This window comes from Planococcus citri, chromosome 1, assembly GCF_950023065.1.
Source record: "Planococcus citri chromosome 1, ihPlaCitr1.1, whole genome shotgun sequence".
Classification (NCBI taxonomy): domain Eukaryota; kingdom Metazoa; phylum Arthropoda; class Insecta; order Hemiptera; family Pseudococcidae; genus Planococcus; species Planococcus citri.
In genome coordinates, this window is record NC_088677.1 from 78314903 (window position 1) to 78333637 (window position 18735).

Genomic DNA, 18735 nt, shown 5'->3' on the forward strand with positions numbered 1-18735 from the left:
CTCATTAAAATTTTTCAATTTACGAACGACATAATCATAAGTCATTTTACCAGTTTCACTTGCTCCTTCCAACGACTCAATGTAGTTTTCATATTTATCAGGCAACGACATAAATAGGTAGCAGATTTTATCATCTTCTTTAATTTCTTCTGAACCGGTTTGCATTGTTCGAATTAAATTTTCAAATTTCACCAAATGAGTTTTTAAATTTTCATCTGGTTTCATTTTCATATTCAGCACTTGTTTCTTCAAGTAATATTTTCCAAACATACCCTTTTCTAGATACATTCCATCCAATTTTTCTATGATTTCTTTTGACGTTTTGGTACCTTGTATGATGCTCAACTGGTCATTACTCAACAACTGGATTATTATTGCTCTGGCTGTCTTTTCACATTTATCCCATGCTTTTTTCTTTTCTTCATCAGTTGGACATTTTTCCGTTAAAACATGTTCTACACTTTTGGCCTCCAAAATCGAATTCAATCTGAATTTCCAGGCATGGTAGTCCTTTCCTCTGAACACGACTTCATTATTTAAATTGAAAAAATTATCTTCTTTCGTCATTTTTCAAAAATTTACTTTTCAAAAAAAACGAACTAAAACACGAACTTTTCAATACTCAACTTTTTACAAATTACTATTTTTTTTTACTTTACTTCGCGACACGTCTGCCTGGGCCCATAACCCTGTTAGCAGAGAAAAAGCAAATAACGTTTTTACATCTTTATTGGTCAACTGACTTTATAAAACTAAACCATCATCTCGTCACTAACCTCTAACCTATACCTATTACCTACCTAGACTATATTCTTAGAAACTAAAATGGCAACCAACTGCCGGATGTTATACTGATACGATAATAATATCTATCATGCTATGATTGCTGACTCAACAGATATGCCATCGACAATTTACAATCAACTGTCCAACTATATCGTCACGTTTAGAAAATCGATCGAGAAATGGGCGTGGTATCATTGTTACAAAGTTTTCATCTCACCGGATCGCAACAAGGACAAGTGTTTTAATAATATATTGAACCATATTCACGATTTCGCATGGGACTGGAATGGCGCTATTCATTACGTTCGTACAGCCAGAAGGATGCTGCAGTGCGATCGATTCTCTCTCGTGGAGAAACTCAGAATTGCTTGTCTGTATTGTTTCGAAGATGATATCAGACGGATTTGGCCTTCTCTCAGCACGAAGATAAATTTTGAGAAATTTTCGTTTTATGAATTTCCACAATTGTTCTACTGGGCGAACAAACTACGCATGCCAGTACCCCATTCGTGTTATGCATATAATTATTATGATCCATCATCTATAAATAGAATTCTCGATTGTGGCTCACCTCATAACCAATCATCTCTGGAGTATTTTTGGAAACGAGTGGTACCTTTTGAAGGGCAGTGGCGAACAGTTATCTTTGTGTGTGCGGAACGCGTCGAATTATTCGCCAGGTTCATTTTACCACAATTCAGCGAACGCCAACTGAAAGCGTTTCTCGCTGAGCATGCTTCTGGTTTGATATTTTATCTTTTGATGTGTGATGTGGGACGATGTAGCGTTCTTCCTACTTGGATGTATATTAGAAACAAGATGAGTGGAGATGGATTCCGTAGACTGATTATGGACCTGCTGCTGAAAGAGGCTGAGAGTAGCCTCGATGAAGTGTCATTGAAACTTTCTCTTGAGATATGGTACAGTGCTCCTCGGCATATCAAGCAACCGATCTTTGACGATTTGTTTTTCAACGAGCCATCGTTTCTCAATTTGGGATGGACAATTAAGCAATCGAAACCGAGACAAATGAAGTTGCTAATCGCAGTATTACACGATGCTACTTTGGAAGAGAGAAGCGTATTTTGGCACAAACATTGGCGTGCTTTGGTCCGCGACGCTGTAATCGAAGATGTACACGAAATGATGAAGTCGTGCTTTCGAAACAAACACGAAATACGTTTATTTAAAAACGAAACCATGTGCAAGTATAAAAATATCAAATCTTATTGCATCTCATCCCTGAAAAAATGTTGTTTCGATAAATTGAACAAGTTTTTAGATTTTTACTGCCCCGACGATCAAAAACGAAGACAGCTCAAACAGCGATTATTACGTGGCAATTGTTTTACGACGGTCAACGACCTCCGGCTGTATCACGCATTCAAACCGCTGAATAAGTTCATCGATGATGCTTTTGAAATGAATGATGATCGCGTCGAATTCAAGTACCGATTTGTCTCATCTCCTAGAACCGAACAGTTTTTAATCAAATGTATTCGCGAAGGTGACTTCATTTTTCCTGTGGAATTCGTTGATACTTTGGGTTCGGAGCAACAGGGCATCGTGCCTTTGAAAACCCGTTTATTTGATAGTTTCAAAGAGCAGCTGATTGATGGTTGGTTTCGTACCATTCAGCATGTGAATATCGATCATGTACGAAGAATTTTGATCTGGTTGTTGGGTAACGAAGACGAAGTTATCAGGTTCAAGCAATCGTTACCAGTGGATGATATTTTTCGTAACCTCGTGCAGTTGAAACTGAATAAAAGACGTAGTAGGAGAAGTGGTGGTAAACGAAATGAATTTCGTGGCAAGCTCGATTATTTTTTAATGTGGTATTTCAACGATGATTGTAAAAAAATTCGCAGTTTTAAGCGACGGTTTCCCGATGAATTAAAGTTGTTGGCGCCTCGTTCGTAGAATTGTGCGGTCGTTGAAATTGAAAGTGGGTTTTCTAATAATTATTTATTTCGTGTTTGATTTATCTATTTTATACTTATACCTATTGTGAATTGCATACAATGTGATCTCTTTTTGAAGGATTGTGGCGTTTTTTTTATTGTTTCGATATTGTTGTATTGTTACTTACTTGCAGAAGAAATATAGCCAAGTTTTCCTTTTCCATCACTGCAGTTTTCCATTAAAGGTATGTTAAAAAATTCATTTTATGAAAAACGAACGCTAGATTGTACAAATTCATTTTTTTGTTGTTTTTTTTTGCATTCACTAAAAATAAGTGGGAAAATGAGAATTTTGAAAATGTGATGAATAAGAACAGCGTTGGTTTTTTAGAAACGAAATTTTCAATGTTGGAAAAGTTCTGTAAGAATGATGAGAAATTGTAATTTTCATCGCAAAACGTCATTCTTCAAGCACTCGTCGGAAGGTTGAAAGTGGTAGGTACTTATCAATTCAATGAGTCGGGGAGGTTCACTGGTTCAGAAATTTAAACCGCATAGGTGACCGAGGGATTATGGCAAAGGACCAAGATTTTTCCAAAAATCGTATTACTTTGAGGACTACTGGACCTGGCTCAGCATTCTATGTCTTTCAAAATCAGTTTATGGCAGTTCAAAACCGTAGGTAGGTAGGTAGGTAGGTAGGTAAGCTTATGTTATTGTTTCTCTTCGCGGATTTTACTGGATTGAAAATTCGAAAAATTCACTGTACCCGTACTTACTGTTGGACGAAAAACTCTCAAATTCAGACCATGTTCAATTTTTGACCTGAAAAATCGACTAGAAATATTTTTAGACAGTTTTGAAGTCTCCTATTTTTTTTTAATTCCAGTTTCCTGAAAAATGTCATAAAATTTTTCTAAATGGGCTACAGCTCCCATTGAACGCGTTCAGTGCGCATGTTGATGAAGTACGTACTTATATTTTTCAAATTTCAAATGATAAAATACGTATACTTAGGTATAGCAAAAAGCATTAATAATGGTGTGTTTTCAAACTGACATTAGCCGATTTCGGAAAAACCACCGTTGTAGACTCAAATAGGTTAAATGCCTTAAATAAGCACCAATCGTGTTTATAGGTACGTTACAAAGCTGATTTGCATCCAAAATACAGCTGGGTGACTCAGAAAAGTTTAAATCCACGTGCAGTAGACTCATCTTATCGAAATACGTTCTGTGTTTGAAGTAAATTTTAGTTTTTCTTGTACGTTGTGAAAAATTTTTGTTGAAAAATCTGCTGAAGGATTCAGCAGTACCTACTCAAAACTGTTATGAACCGTTTCCGATCGAGTGAGAGAGGCAGGAGAGAAGAGAAGCACACACCAAGTTCAGCTTTCGTGGTTAATATTTTGGCATTTTTTTCATATACTTATTAAAAGCAAATTTGATTTTTAAAAATTCACACTTATTGGTTTTGGTTCTAAGTAGGTATGCATTTTTCACGCAGAACGCGTAGTATTCATCGCCTCCAGATTATTGCTCTCAAAATTGAAAATGAAAAAAAAATGAAAAATGAAATAATAAAATTACTTAATGAAAAAATGAGCATATAGGTACTATACTCATATAACTGGGCCACCCTGTATACTTAATCGAAGCTCTCTTGTTAGAAATAGGAGTTCTAGGTACTGGAATTTTGATTCTTCTTACAAAATATGTGATACAAGCAGAATGACCCGCCCTTCGGGCAGGGAATAAATCTCGCAAAATACCATATTATAATTACTGAGAAATTATTAAAAAAATGATAATTTTTGACATTTTGTCATTTTTTGGCTACATTGTAAAGGGATTTATTTACCAGAAAAAAAATGTTTTTTTTTTTTACTTCTCGAAATCCAAAATTTTGAGAGCTTTTGCCCTAAACTTGATTGGGTCGTTTTGCTTATGTTTTATTTTAAAACTGCTACAAAAAAATCACTCAAATTTTCAAGTTTATAAGCCAAAAAATCTAATTCTTCCCATAAAAAACATCGTTCTCTCAATCTCAATTATCAAAATGGAAATTTTCAAAAGATTTTGCCCTCGCTATTCCTGGCTCAATTTGTTTGATTATTGTTCTTTCAATTATCAAAATTAAAATTTTTAAATTCCATCTTGCATCCTTTCTGCCATGTATAGTGGTGCACCTATACATAAGATGAGGGCAAGATTACCATTTTACCTACATCAAGGCAACTTGGTAATTTTTGATTCAAAATTCTCTGGATTTAAACTGATTTTACACTGGACATTCAAAAAATTGAACTATTCTGGATATATTTATCAAATTTCTTGTATTTGAACTGATTTTATGCAAGGTGTAAGCATTTTGAGTTGACATCAAAAAAAAATCTAACCATTTTGGATATATTTTTCGTTTTCAAACTAATTGACTAAGTGAAAAAAAATTGAAGTTGAAGAAATACATATGATTGGCCAATGAGTTCTCCCATCTTTTTGAGTTTCTCCAGGAATAGATCCACCTTCGGTCGATCTCATTCTCTAAGACTGTTGAAAGTTGAAGCTTTGATGATTTTGCAAAATGCTTAAGATTTTTAAATTCCATCTTGCATTCGGATCCAAACATGTTTGGATCCAGCCTGTTTTTTTTTCAAAATCAAACTTTCTGAGATTTATTCAAATTTTTAAAAACGTTTAAATTGAATAATAAACTCCTCACATGGAAAAAATGTTTTTTTTTTACATCTCGAAATACAAAATTTTGAGAACTTTTGCTTTCACTTCATTTAGGTCTTTTTGCTTTTGTTTCTATAACTAAAACTTCTACAAAAAATCAGTCAATTTTGAAATTATTTTTGAAACCAAAAACATCGAATTCTTCCCATTAAAAAAACATCGTTCTTTCAATTGTTTTTTTTTTACTTCTCGAAATACTAAATTTTGAGAGCTTTTGCCTTCACTTCATTTGGGCCTTTTTGCTTTTGTTTCTAAAACTAAAATTTCTTTAAATAATCAATCAAATTTTGAAATTTTGAAGCCAAAAACATCTTCTTCTCATTAAAAAAACATCGTTCTTTCAATTATTAAAATGAAAATTTTCAAAAGCATTTGCCCTCACTGCCTGGCCCAATTTGTTTGATTATTTAATTTTCTCACAAAATGATTTCACATTCAAAAACTCAGCTTTTTATTCGGCAAGATTGGTATTTTTTCTCATGTTAATCTGCAGAGACAATGCTTCTTTGAGAATTTGAAAAAGTTTTCATCTGCTGGAATCAGTGTTGCAAGAGTGGTGGTTTCAGCACTACTCTCACTCCTTACTCACTCCAAAGGAAATGTCAACACTCTTACTCCACTCCTACTCCACTCCTTACTCCCATTGTTTTTCATTATTTTTCAGGAATTTTGACTCTACAGATATTGAGTGATTGATTATATCCATAAATTAAAGGTGTAAGATGGTAAAAGTATATCAATAATTGATAAAATAGTATCATTTATCATAATAATGAGGAAAACAGTAAAATAAACAACTGAAAAAATTGAAAATACTGAAAATACGTGAGTAACAGCAACATTTTGATGTAATTTAGTCACAAAATTAGGGGAAAAAAGCGGAGTAAGGAGTTTTGATTTGACAACACTCCAACTCCACTCCTACTCCTTTCAAAAATTCTCACTCCTTGCACTCCTTACTCCTACTCTTACTCCACTCTTGCAACACTGGCTGGAATAGGTACCTACGTTTTTCCAGCCATAACAAAATGTGAGGAAGATTCGGCATAAATTTTGTTTGAAAATGTTAAATTAAATTGGATTATAGGTATTTCAGAAGGAGAAATGTTCAACCGTGGTATAAATTTTATGCTCAGTTTACTATTTGATGATTTATAAAATGCTTAGCAAATCGGAAATATTTGGCAGCGAAATGAAAGCTCAAAGATATTAGTGACGTCATCAAAACTTTGAAGCTTAATTACAGCTTTTTAAGGCCTCTAATCGCGAAAAAAATTTCAGTACAACCATCTGCGCATCACGCTGAACATTTTAAGTATTTTTTCAAAATTTTCCGTCCAGCCGTTTTGCAGTGATGGCGTTACAAAGAAAACACCACTTCAATTTATTAAGTAAGATGTCTACTTATTGAACTTAAGCTTGGCAGACTGGAAAATGAAAGATGTAAAAATGAAAAAAACTCATACTAAAATATTAAAATACAAAAACTACAAAAAATTGAAAAATCAAAATCAAAAATGAAATTTTGAGAAATTGAAAATTTTTTTCGACATAGTTATCGATCAACTTTATAAGAGCTCAAGTTTGAAGTTTTGTACCTAAGATTTTTTGTTACTTACGTTTCTTTTTGTTTTAGTTCCTGTTTTGGTTTTTCTCTGGTGAACCCGGAACGGAAACTTTTGAACCAGTTTCGGTTCCAGTTCCTGTTCCGGTTTCACATGTTTCATCACTAGCGCTCTCACTACGCGTTGATTGACCCATCCATGCAGTATTCCTCACAGCACATGGTCAAATGTCAATTGAACACCAATGTCCATTTGATTAGAAAGTGTCCTTTCTTGCTCAGTTTTGTAAAAAATTTTCGAAGTCAACTCACATTAACTACTCAAATCATTTGAACAATTCGGATTTCGGAGACGTTGTTGATTCTTCAAGCAGTGTTTATTTTATTGTAACATTCAACGTATAGTTTTCCTATAGGTCTATAGGTAGTTCATTTTTAAACCTGAAAGATGAAGTTTACTTTTATTTAATCACTCGAATTCTGATGAAAGGTAAGTAAACAGAATTCACACTACCTCGTACATACTTACGTGTACCCCAACTCATTCCATATCCATGTATTGATTTTTTTCTAACTACCTAATTCTAACGTTTTTGGATTCTAGATTTTCGTACGAATTAAATTTTTATGCAAACATCGATTCGAGCTGAGCTGATAAAATGGCTGATTCCATGTCCGCAGTATACGATCTGGCCCATCCGAGCCATATCACACTGAAAGAAATCTCATCCATCGTAGTAGTCGTAGAATTATGGCGTAAGGAAATCGACACATATCTTGAAAATATTAACATTCCGGGCAAATTTGATTTGACTGAACACATCCGGCTGAAAGATCTAATCCCTGATATGCCATCGAAAATTTACAATCAATTGTCCAACTATACGACGACGTTTAGAAAATCGATCCAAAAATGGGTGTGCTATCATCGCGGTAAAGTTTATCGCACAGGGTGTACCATTCCCTATTACAACGAGGGAGAATGTTTTAGTGAAATATTGAGCCGTTTTCACGATTTTGCATGGGACTGGAATGGCGCTATTGATTACGTTCGTACAGCCAAAAGGATGCTGCGGTGCGATCGATTCACTCTTGAGGAGAAATTCAGTATCGCTTGTCTATATTGTTTCGAAGATGACATCAAACGGATTTGGCCTTCTGTCAGCACGAAGATAGATTTGAAGGAATTTTGGTTTCGTGACTTTCCACAATTGTACTACTGGACGGACGAACTACGCATATCATCCGCGTATTCATGTTATCCATATTATTCCGATAAGAATGAAATTCTCAATTTGGGCACAGCTCATAACCAATCATCTCTGGAGTATTTTTGGAATCTAGTACCTTTTGCTAAGCGATGGATAACGGCTATTTTAATGTATGAGAAATGCGTCGAATTATTCGCTAGGTTCATTTTACCACAATTAAGCGACCACCAACTGGAAATGTTTCTCACTGGACATGCTTCTAGTTTGATATTTAATCTTTTGATGTGCGATTCGGGACGATGCATCGTTCTTTCTACTTGGATGTATATTAGAAACAAGATCAGTGGAGATCAATTCCATGAACTGATTATGAACCTGCTGTTAGTAGAGGTTAAGGATGGCCTCATGGGAGAGTCGGTGATACTTTGTCGTGAGATATGGTACAGCGCTCCTCGGCATATCAAACAACCTGTATTTGATGATTTGCCGTTCGAAGAGACATCGTTTATCAGATTCAGATGGACAATTAAGCCATCGAAAACGAGACATATGAAATTGCTAGTCGCAGTATTACACGATGCCACTTTCGAGGAGAGGAGCGCATTTTGGCACAAACATTGGCCTGCTTTGGTCCGCGGCGCTGTAATCGAAGATTTACTCGAAATGACCAAGTTGTGCTTTCGAAACGAAGATGAAATAAGGTTATTTAAAAACGACATCATGTGCGAGTATGAAAGTATCAAATCTTATTACAAAGCGTCCCTAAAAGAAGGTTGTTTCGATAACTTGATCGAGTATTTAGGTTTTTGCTCCGTTGATGAACAAAAAAGAAGGCAACTGAAACAGCGATTACTACGTGAAGATTTTGGTTCGAAGGTCAACGACCAGCTGTATCACGCATTCAAACCGTTGAATAAGTTCATCAATGATGCTTTTGCAAGCACTGATGCTCGGGTTGAATTTAAATACGAATTCATTTCATGTCCTACTACCGAACAGTTTTTAATCAAATGTATTCGCAAAGGTGACTTCATTCTTCCTATGGAATTCGTTGATACTTTTGTTTCGGAGCAACAGGTCATCGTGCCGTTGAAATCGCGCTTATTTGATCGTTTCAAAGAGCAGCTGATTGATGGTTGGTTTCGTACTGTCCAGCGCATGAATACCGATCATGTACGAAGAATTTTGATCTGGTTGTTGGGTGACGAAGACCAGGTTACCAGATTTAAGCAATCGTTACCGGTGGATAATATTTTTCGTAACATCGTGAAAAAGAGACGTGCAAGGAGAGCTGGCGGTAAACGCAATGGATTTCGAGGCAAGCTCGATAATTTTTTGATGTGGTATTTTAACGAAGATGGTAAAAAAATTGACAGTTTTAAACGACGGTTTCCTAAAATGATTTAAAGTTGTTGGTTCCTCGTTCGTCTTCGTAGAATTGTGCGGTTCTTAAAATTGAAACTGGTTATTCTAATTACCCACTTATTTCGTGCCTGATTTATCCAATTTATTGTAAATTCCATACAATATATGATCTCTTTTTGAAGTATTGTGGCGTTTTTTAATTTTTTCGATTTGGTTGTATCGTTACTTACTATTGTAGAAGAGTATCCAAACGAATGGAGAATTGTTTGAATTGAATGAAGAAAAATATCGCAAGGAGCCAAAAATTTGATTTTGAGCTAATAAAATTAAATTACAACCCTGATAAAGCTGAAAAACAATCAGTGCGGGTTTCGAGCATCCTAGAGTTCCCATTCCTGGGGGGGGGGGTCTGGTTTTGAGAAAAGTGATCTAAGAGGAGCTAAAGTGAAATTCAGCTTCTAAGAATTCGTATATATATCCTGTCTTTCTGAGCTCTTTCCTACGGGATTAAGGACTCTGATGAGTAATTTTAATGTTATGAATGCCGGCCCATTCAGGGCTTGTAAGTTGTACATATAGGTAGGCATAGATGGATGGTTAGTTTTTAAGATTACTAAAAGTCGAGTATTAACTTTTTTTTATTTTTTTGTATTCATGAAATTTACCAGACTAAAAATTAATTTTTTAAAATGGACATAGGGCGTTTTGGAATATCGCTCCTCAAATGAGAATTTTGAAAATGTGATCGAACGATTGCGAATAGTGACATAATTGGAGTATTTTGACCGGCTAAACACGAAGAAAAATCAAAATTCAAAAAATAAACAAATTTCAATTTTTTTGCTACAGGGTGCCCAGAAATATCGAGTACCCCAAAGAAAGTTTTTCATTAAAAATATAGGTTGGCGTGGCGTTTTTAATTTTTTTCAATTTCGTTCCAAGTATTATTATTAGGTAGGTACCTACTTGCAGAAGAGTATCCCAACAAGTGGGAAATTGTTTGAATTGGGTGAAGATCAGATTCCATGGCAACTCGATAATTTGATTAGAGCTACTGAAACTTGAATTTGGACACTGATAAAACTGAATAAACAAGTAGCATTCTATGGTTCCCATTTTTCGCGGAGAGGGGGTGGTCCAGTTTTGAAAATATTGGTCAAAAATTTTCAAACTTTCAAGTTGGGATTTTTTTTGAAAGTTAAATTTTTAAAAGTGAGCTATGATTTGAAAATTTGAAAACAGTCCGGGATTTATATCACAATACCACACTTAACAAAACTACTGATTGATGCCAAAGTAATGGAACTTTCAACACCTGCGTTATTTTTCTTATACCTAGGTATGCGATTCATAGGTAACTGTTTACAGTATGATGTTTGATGAGCTAACAGTAAGTATTTGTATAGAAAAGAAAATTACTTCCAATTCCAAACACCTGTGCGACTCTTTGTGAAGTCTTAAGCTCATAAGGTATTACTTAACTTTATGTACTTAGGTATACAATAATAGAGCCACAATGAAAGCGGCGGTCTACTTGAACTTTGCACCTTGAGAACATAAGTTTGAAGGGAAATGAACAAAATAATGCGCTGAACTGTTAATATAGGTAGGTACCTATATTATAATTGATAAACTAGATCGTTGGTTGGTATACAAAATATAATACCAAGAAAACGAATCAAATTACAGAATTGGAATGTTTTGAAATTATGAGTAACTTGTACTTGGCTGGAACAAACTGGCAGATAACCATCTAAAGGCCCCTTTACACTGGCCGTGGAACAACTGTAGAACCATTCTGTAAAATTACATACCAGATTTTCAAAAATAATTGAAAGTCCGTAACAAACTATGGAACTGTGTCTATGGCCATCATGAATGATTACATTACAAACGAGCCTTATAATGGTATGGTTGTCGTAACCTAGAAAAAACAATATTCTACAAACATTTATGGTTGCCTGAGAGCCGTTTTAAGGCAGAGATAGAACATTTTTACATCAAAGTACCATAAAGTAACACTTGTATTTATCAAAACTATCGATTACAAACAGAGATGTTGCGATTCTCAGGCTAAAAGAATCGCGGTTCTCAAATTGCGATTCTATGATTTTTGTAATAGAATCGTTTGTTTGCGGTTCTTTATGCATAGGAACCGCGGTTCTACTCTCGGTTCTCATTTGCGGTTCCCATTTTTTTTTCAATTTTGAAATCAGACCAATGAGCAAAGCAACGAAAAAAAATTCACTTTACTTTTTAGTTTTAAACCTACACTACTTGTAGTCCGGCATATGACAATAGGAGTAATTGCACCCCCCCCCCGCCGATCCTCCGCGACAACTTTTTTCTTAAAGAGGACATCCTAATCCTAAGGAACATCTTAAAGCAAACTTGCCAAAAAAAAAGTTGGTCTTACTTACAAAATAACGGCCATTTTGAATTTTGATTGACAGGTCAGCCGAAATCGCAGATTTTGCGTTTTAACATGGGACTTGCAATAACTTTTTCAAACTTTATAAAGGTAGATCGAAAGATCATGAAAAAATTTATCACTTGTCAAAATTTCGAGTGCTAAAGTGGGTTTTTCGATTTTTGATGAATTTTTGAAAATCGAATTTAGGCCAAAAATGAGGGAAAAAATCAAAATTTTACCAAATTGACCAAGAAAGCTGAAATTTGGGATATACCATATTTTTGACATGCCAAATCGATTGGAAACGGTTTCAACACGTTTTGAGCAGTTCTGGAGCCTCCAGCAGATTTTTGAAACTCGAAATTCTCACAAAATTCCATCAAATTGGAGTTGTAAAGCTAAAATGTATTCTAAAAACTAATTTCAATACGCTACGAAGTACTGCAGGTGAATTTCAAGTCATTTTAGAGCCTCCAACGCATTTTTTGAAAATTATTGGAGCCTCCAGTAGATTTTTGAAACTTGAAATTTCCCCAAAATTTCATCAAACCAAAATGGACAGTCGAAATTCATTCTACAAACTGATTTCAATACGCTACGAAGTTGACTGATGGTGAATTTCAAGTCGTTTTGGAGCCTTCAGCAACTCTTTGAAAGGTTGTATGTCGTTTTTTTGGAAAATTGAAATTTCCTAAAAGTAGCTCAGAGGGTGTTAAAATTGGAGTGTAGAGTAAATTTCAGCTTTCCATCTCCATTTGATGAAATTTTGTGAAAATTTAAAGTTTCAAAAATCTGCTGGAGGCTCCAGTAATTTTCAAAAAAAGTCGCTGGAGGGCCTAAAATTACTTGAACACACCTGAAGTCGTCTTCAGAGGGTGTTAAAATTGAAGTGTACAGTAAATTTCAGCTTTCCATCTCCATTTGATGAAATTTTGTGAAAATTTAAATTTTAAAAAATCTGCTGGAGGTTTCAGGAATTTTCAAAAAGTCGCTGGAGGCTCCAAAACGACTTGAAATTCACCTGCAGTACTTTGTAGCGTATTGAAATTAGTTTTTGGAATACATTTTAGCTTTACAACTCCAATTCGATGGAATTTTGTGAGAATTTCGAGCTTCAAAAATCTGCTGGAGGCTCCAGAACTGCTCAAAACATATTGAAACCGTTTCCAATTTATTTGGCATGTCGAAAATAGGGTATATCCCAAATTTCAGCTTTCTTGGTCAATTTGGTAAAATTTTGATTTTTTTCCTCATTTTTGGCCTAAAAATTTGATTTTCAAAAATTCACCAAAAATCAAAAAACGCACTTTAGCGCTTGAAATTTTGACAGGTGATAAATTTTTGCATGATCTTTCGATCTACTTTTATAAGGTTTGAAAAAGTTTGTGCAAGTCCTTTGTTGAAACGCAAAATCTGTGATTTCAGCTGACCTGTCAATCAAAATGGTCGCCATTTTGTAAGTAAGGCCAACTTTTTTTTGGCAAGTTTGCTTTAAAATGTTCCTTGGGAGTTCCCCTGTAAGAAAAAAGTTGTCCCGGAGGATCAGCAGGGGGAGTGCAATTACTCCTATTGTCATATGTCGGACTATTAGGGGAAAAATTGAAGAAGTCAACTGTGAAATTTCACATTTATTTGGCAAAATTTTGAAAATTTGGGAGCCGCAAATGCAGAGAACCGCAAAATTGTGTTTTGCGATTCTCGTAGTGAGAGAATCGCGAAAGAGCCGCGGCTCGGAACCGCGGCTCCGCGGTTCTATTAGCGATTCTTTACGCGATTCGAATCGCAACAACCCTGATTACAAATATAACTTTGATAGGTAAAAATAGAGAAATTGAGCCAAAGAGAACAAGATGCAATTTTATTCTAACTCCATTCGAAAGATATTTTAATAAATCAATTGACTAAGTACCCACGCCCCCAAGTGCTGTGGTACACTTAGCCATCTACTCTAATTAATCGATAATGCTAAATTAATTAGATATGAGTAAGTTATTTCAAACTTACTTACCAAACTATTCACGTTTTCCATCTCTATCAGGGGCCTTACAAATACCAAAGGCGGCGATGGAACTTAACTAAACGAGGTACATTTTAATTCTTTGCACAATGTGTGCCTGGCTGGTTCAGGGGACATTGCCAAAAAGATACAAATTAATGATCATCGGATCCATGACCAAATTAACATTGAATTATCCACTGACCGGAGTGGCGTAAATTAAAAGAGTAGACCATGATTTTCACCATCACTACTGTGAATAATTTCTATCATCGGATAAGAAATTATATGATAAAATCACGCCGATACAGACGTTCGCGACGAGGTACCTTTTCACTGCTGGTTTAGGAGCCAAGTGGTTTTTGGCGCTAAAACGATTCAATTTATAGAAAATAGGGTTAAATAGGGACCTCCCCCTAGTCACGTGGTAAAAAGGGGTAAGAAATGCTCGCGGCATCGGTATATTTCAAAGGGATTCCGCGACCTGCCAAAAAGCGAGCATTCTTTGCAATAAATTTAGATAAATAATGTTCTTATTTTCCTATCTCGAGCCATAAATGTCGCGGGGGCTGTCAACCCTTGTCTAATAAACAGGGGTGCTAACCATAACCGCAAAAAACCGAAAACCGTAACCGAAACCCAAACAAGAACCTAATTTTAGCCATTTTCAAACCCTAACTGAAAACAAAAACTGAAATTTCATAGGTTTTTTAAAAACTGTAAAAAACCATAACAATAAAAATGAAGCAGAGTGAGTGAAACCGAAACCTAAACCGATATAATTTATTTCGGTTTTTTTCGGTTTTTGGTTTGGGTTTTTTCAGGTTTTTCAATTTTTTTGGGGGGATTTTTTCACTTTTTTGACTTTTGTTTACAAATTTATGTATTAAAAAAATTATACAAATTATTGTTCTTGAAAAATATATACTTTTTTAGAATTAACATGAAATTAATATACTTTGTTTCCTGAGATTGAGAAATTTTGAATTGAAGATGTTTGAAAAAAAAAAATTATGTAAAACCGAAAAAAACCGAAAACCAAAACTGAAACCAAAATTTTTATAAATGAGATCAAAACCGAAACCGAAACCCAAAATTTTGAATTTCAAAACCAAAACCAAACCGAAAACTGAAAAATTTCAAGGAAAAATTGGAGTGAAACCGTAATCGAAATTAAAATAATTAAGGTTAGCACCCCTGCTAATAAAGAACTCAACTAAATGAGAAGGGTTGACCGCCTGTGACCCGTCTGTGACATCATCTGCACGAATACAGAGTATTTGTACATTTCTAACTCACTAAATAGTTAACACGTTTCCGAATAATATAATAAGTAGGTATGTTTTGCATCCCTATAGCTGGTACCTATCATAGGAACCACCTAAGCCGATGCGGGCCATCTACACTATGTCAGAGGCTTTTGTACTCAAAAAGGACCTTCTAGAGATGATGGCACTCGAAATTTTGAAATTTCAAAAATTTTTCTTTGAATTAGGTTTTTTTCAAATTTTTGAAAATTGAGGGGCCCACCGCAGCCCGAATTTTTCGAAAATGGAAAGAATAAAAAATAGGGAATTATTTTCTCACCCGAGGTCACCACTTTAGGGGGTGGGAGTGGAAAAAATCGCACATGTAGTTAAGGACCACCCTAATCCCCAGTCACGACATTTTGCCTTTTTTTACTGTGAAATTCGACTTTTTCAGATTTAGAGAGTAAGAGAGTACCTATTGAATTTGAAGTACATACCTACTTAGGCTTGGCAGGCTGGAAAATGAAAGGTATAAAAACGAGTATGAAATGAAAAAAACTCGAACTAAAAATAAAATTAAAATACAAAAACTAAAAATTCAAAATCAAAACTGAAATTTTGAGATATTGAAAATTTTTTTCAACATCGATCGACTTTAAATTTTTCGACGATCTAAAAACAAACATTTTGTTACGTTTTTTTTTTGTTCCTGTTTTGGGCTGGTATCCTAAAACCATTGCTTAAAGTTAGGCAATGGCTAAGCAATGCATGATGCTAGCTAATTGGCTAAGCAACCAACAATCCGGTGCTTAGTTGTTGCTTAAGCGATCATTTTCGTTTTAGGATACCTGCCTTGGTTTTTTTTTGGTGAACCCGGAACGCGGAAACCTTTGAACCAGTTTCGATTCCAGTTCATGTTCCGGTTTCACATGTTTCATCACTAGCGCTCTCATTAGATTCACTACCTACGCGTTGACCGAGACCGACCCATCCATGCAGTATCCGTCACAGCACGTGGTGAATTGAACACTCTAATGTCCATTTGATTAGGAAGTGTCCTTTCTTGCTCGTTTTGATTTGTAAAAAAATTTCCAAGTCAACCCGCATTACTCAAATCACCTGAACAATTCGGAGACGTGGTTGTTGATTCTTCAAGCAGTGCTTATTGTTTAACATTCAACGTGTGGGTTTCCTGTAGTTCATTTTGAAAGCTGAAAGAATAAGTTCACTTTTATTATTTAATCACTTATTCTGATGAAAGGTAAGCAGAATTCACACCACCTCGTACTACATATAGGTACGTGTACTCCTTACTAAAGTTCTACCTAAGTAGGTAACGTAATTCTAACGTTTTTGGATTCTAGATTTTCGTTCGAATTGAATCGTTGTCCAAACATCGAGCTGAGCTGATAAAATGACTGATTCCGTATCCGCAGTATAAGGGTAAGGTGCCCGAATGTCGACCAGTCGCCTAAATCCGACCACAAGCCTATCTCGCCCACTAATGCCTTGAAAATTCGGGAAAAAATATTTTCGTATGTATTTTTCACAGAAAAAACGATTAAGACCAAAATCACAACCCAAAAGCCAAAACTCGCGAAAATATAGCTGAAAAACGAAATTCAAAAAGTCAAAATTAACTTTTCCCGCAACTTCAATCGCCTGTTGCGCAAATGTGTGATTTCTCGTGAAAAAAGTTTTAATTATTTTTTAAAGTACAAAGTTCGACGAATAAAAGCCGATAATCAGTTTTTGGATCGATGAAAGGTAAGTCCGATAAATTTTCCATCAAATTTATTTTCATCGAGTGCCCTAATTCCGACCACCAATGATTTGGCTATATATTTGAAATTTTTATTTTCCTGGATTTTCGAAAAAAATGCCAAAACGTAAAAAATGGTGTGCTGATGCAATGAACAAAGCTGTAAAAGCTGTAAGAAAACGAGAATAAGGGTATTTAAAAGCATCTAAACAATTTCCAAGTGTTTCAAATGGGGACATGAGATTTGTGATGCGGGGTCAGAAAAATGTAAAAAAAAATTGAATATTTGTTCCCCTTTGCTTAAATAATTAATTGCCTTTCTATTTGTGTCATTTCAATTAATAAACAACGATGTTGACATATTATTTACCATCTTTTTTTCAATTTTTTTGGGGTGGTCGGAATTAGGATACCATTTTTGCGATTTTCAATTTTCTCACTTTTTGGAAAAAACGCCATGAAAAATCAGCGGGGGGGTTTTAGGTTTAGTGACTTTAGGGCATTAAACTAGAGGCATGTGGCTATCATTTGAGCCATTGTGCGCGAACCTAGGTCAATTACAGGTCTTTTTATTCCAAAAATAAACTAGGTGGTCGACATTCGGGCACCTTACCCTTACGACCTGGCCTATCCGAGCCCTATAACACTGAAAGAAATCTCATCCATCGCAGTAGTTGCAGAATTATGGCGTAGGGAAATCGACGCATATCTTGAAAGTAATAATTTGTACAAATTTAATTTGACTCAACACATTCGTCTGAGAAATCGAATCCCCGATATGCCATCGACAATTTACAATCAACTATCCAACTATATCGTCACGTTTAGAAAATCGATCGAGAAATGGGCGTGGTATCATTGTTACAAAGTTTTCATCTCACCGGATGCCACCAACGATAAGTGTTTTAATGACATATTGAATCATTTTCACGATTTCGCATGGGACTGGAATGGCGCTATTCATTACGTTCGTACAGCCAGAAGGATGCTGCAGTGCGATCGATTCTCTCTCGAGGAGAAACTCGGAATTGCTTGTCTGTATTGTTTCGAAGATGATGATATCAGACGGATTTGGCCTTCTCTCAGCACGAAGATAAATTTTGAGAAATTTGCGTTTTATGAATTTCCACAATTGTTCTACTGGGCGAACAAACTACGCATGCCAGTACCTCATTCGTGTTATTATCGATATAATTATTATTATGATCCATCATCTATAAATAGAATTCTCAATTGGGGCACACCTCATAACCGGTCATCTCTGGAGTATTTTTGGAAAAGAGTGGTACCTTTTGATGAGCAGTGGCGAACAGTAGTTATCTTTGTGTGTGTGGAACGCGTCGAATTATTCGCTAGGTTCATTTTACCACAATTCAGCGAACGCCAACTGGAAGCGTTTCTCGCTGAACGTGCTTCTGGTTTGATATTTAATCTTTTGATGTGTGATTTGGGACGATGTAGCGTTCTTCCTACTTGGATGTATATCAGAAACAAGATCAGTGGAGATCAATTCCATAAGCTGATTATGAACCTGCTGGTAGTGGAGGTTAAGGATGGCCTCATTGAAGAATCGTGGAAACTTTGTCGTGAGATATGGTACAGTGCTCCTCAGCATATCAAACAACCGGTATTTGATTATTTGTTGTTGGAACCGTCGTCGTTTCTCAGATTCAGATGGGCAATTGAGCCATCAAAACCGAGACAAATGAAATTGCTAATCGCTGTATTACACGATGCCACTTTTGA

General features: G+C 35.4%; 1 protein-coding gene across 1 annotated transcript; it reads left to right on the plus strand.

The window, feature by feature from the left end:
- The first annotated feature begins 7186 nt into the window (after positions 1–7186).
- LOC135834102 (uncharacterized) lies at positions 7187–9752 on the plus strand. The gene is made up of 2 exons (XM_065347943.1): positions 7187–7482; positions 7597–9752. Exon 2 carries the CDS (start codon positions 7652–7654, stop codon positions 9608–9610), a length of 1959 nt encoding a protein of 652 aa, XP_065204015.1. The 5' UTR covers positions 7187–7482; positions 7597–7651; the 3' UTR covers positions 9611–9752.
- Positions 9753–18735: the final 8983 nt, after the last annotated feature.

What these genes read in the sequence shown, in the direction of transcription:
- LOC135834102 (XM_065347943.1), top strand. Translation starts at nt 7,652, where the DNA reads ATGGCTGATTCCATGTCCGCAGTATACGATCTGGCCCATCCGAGCCAT.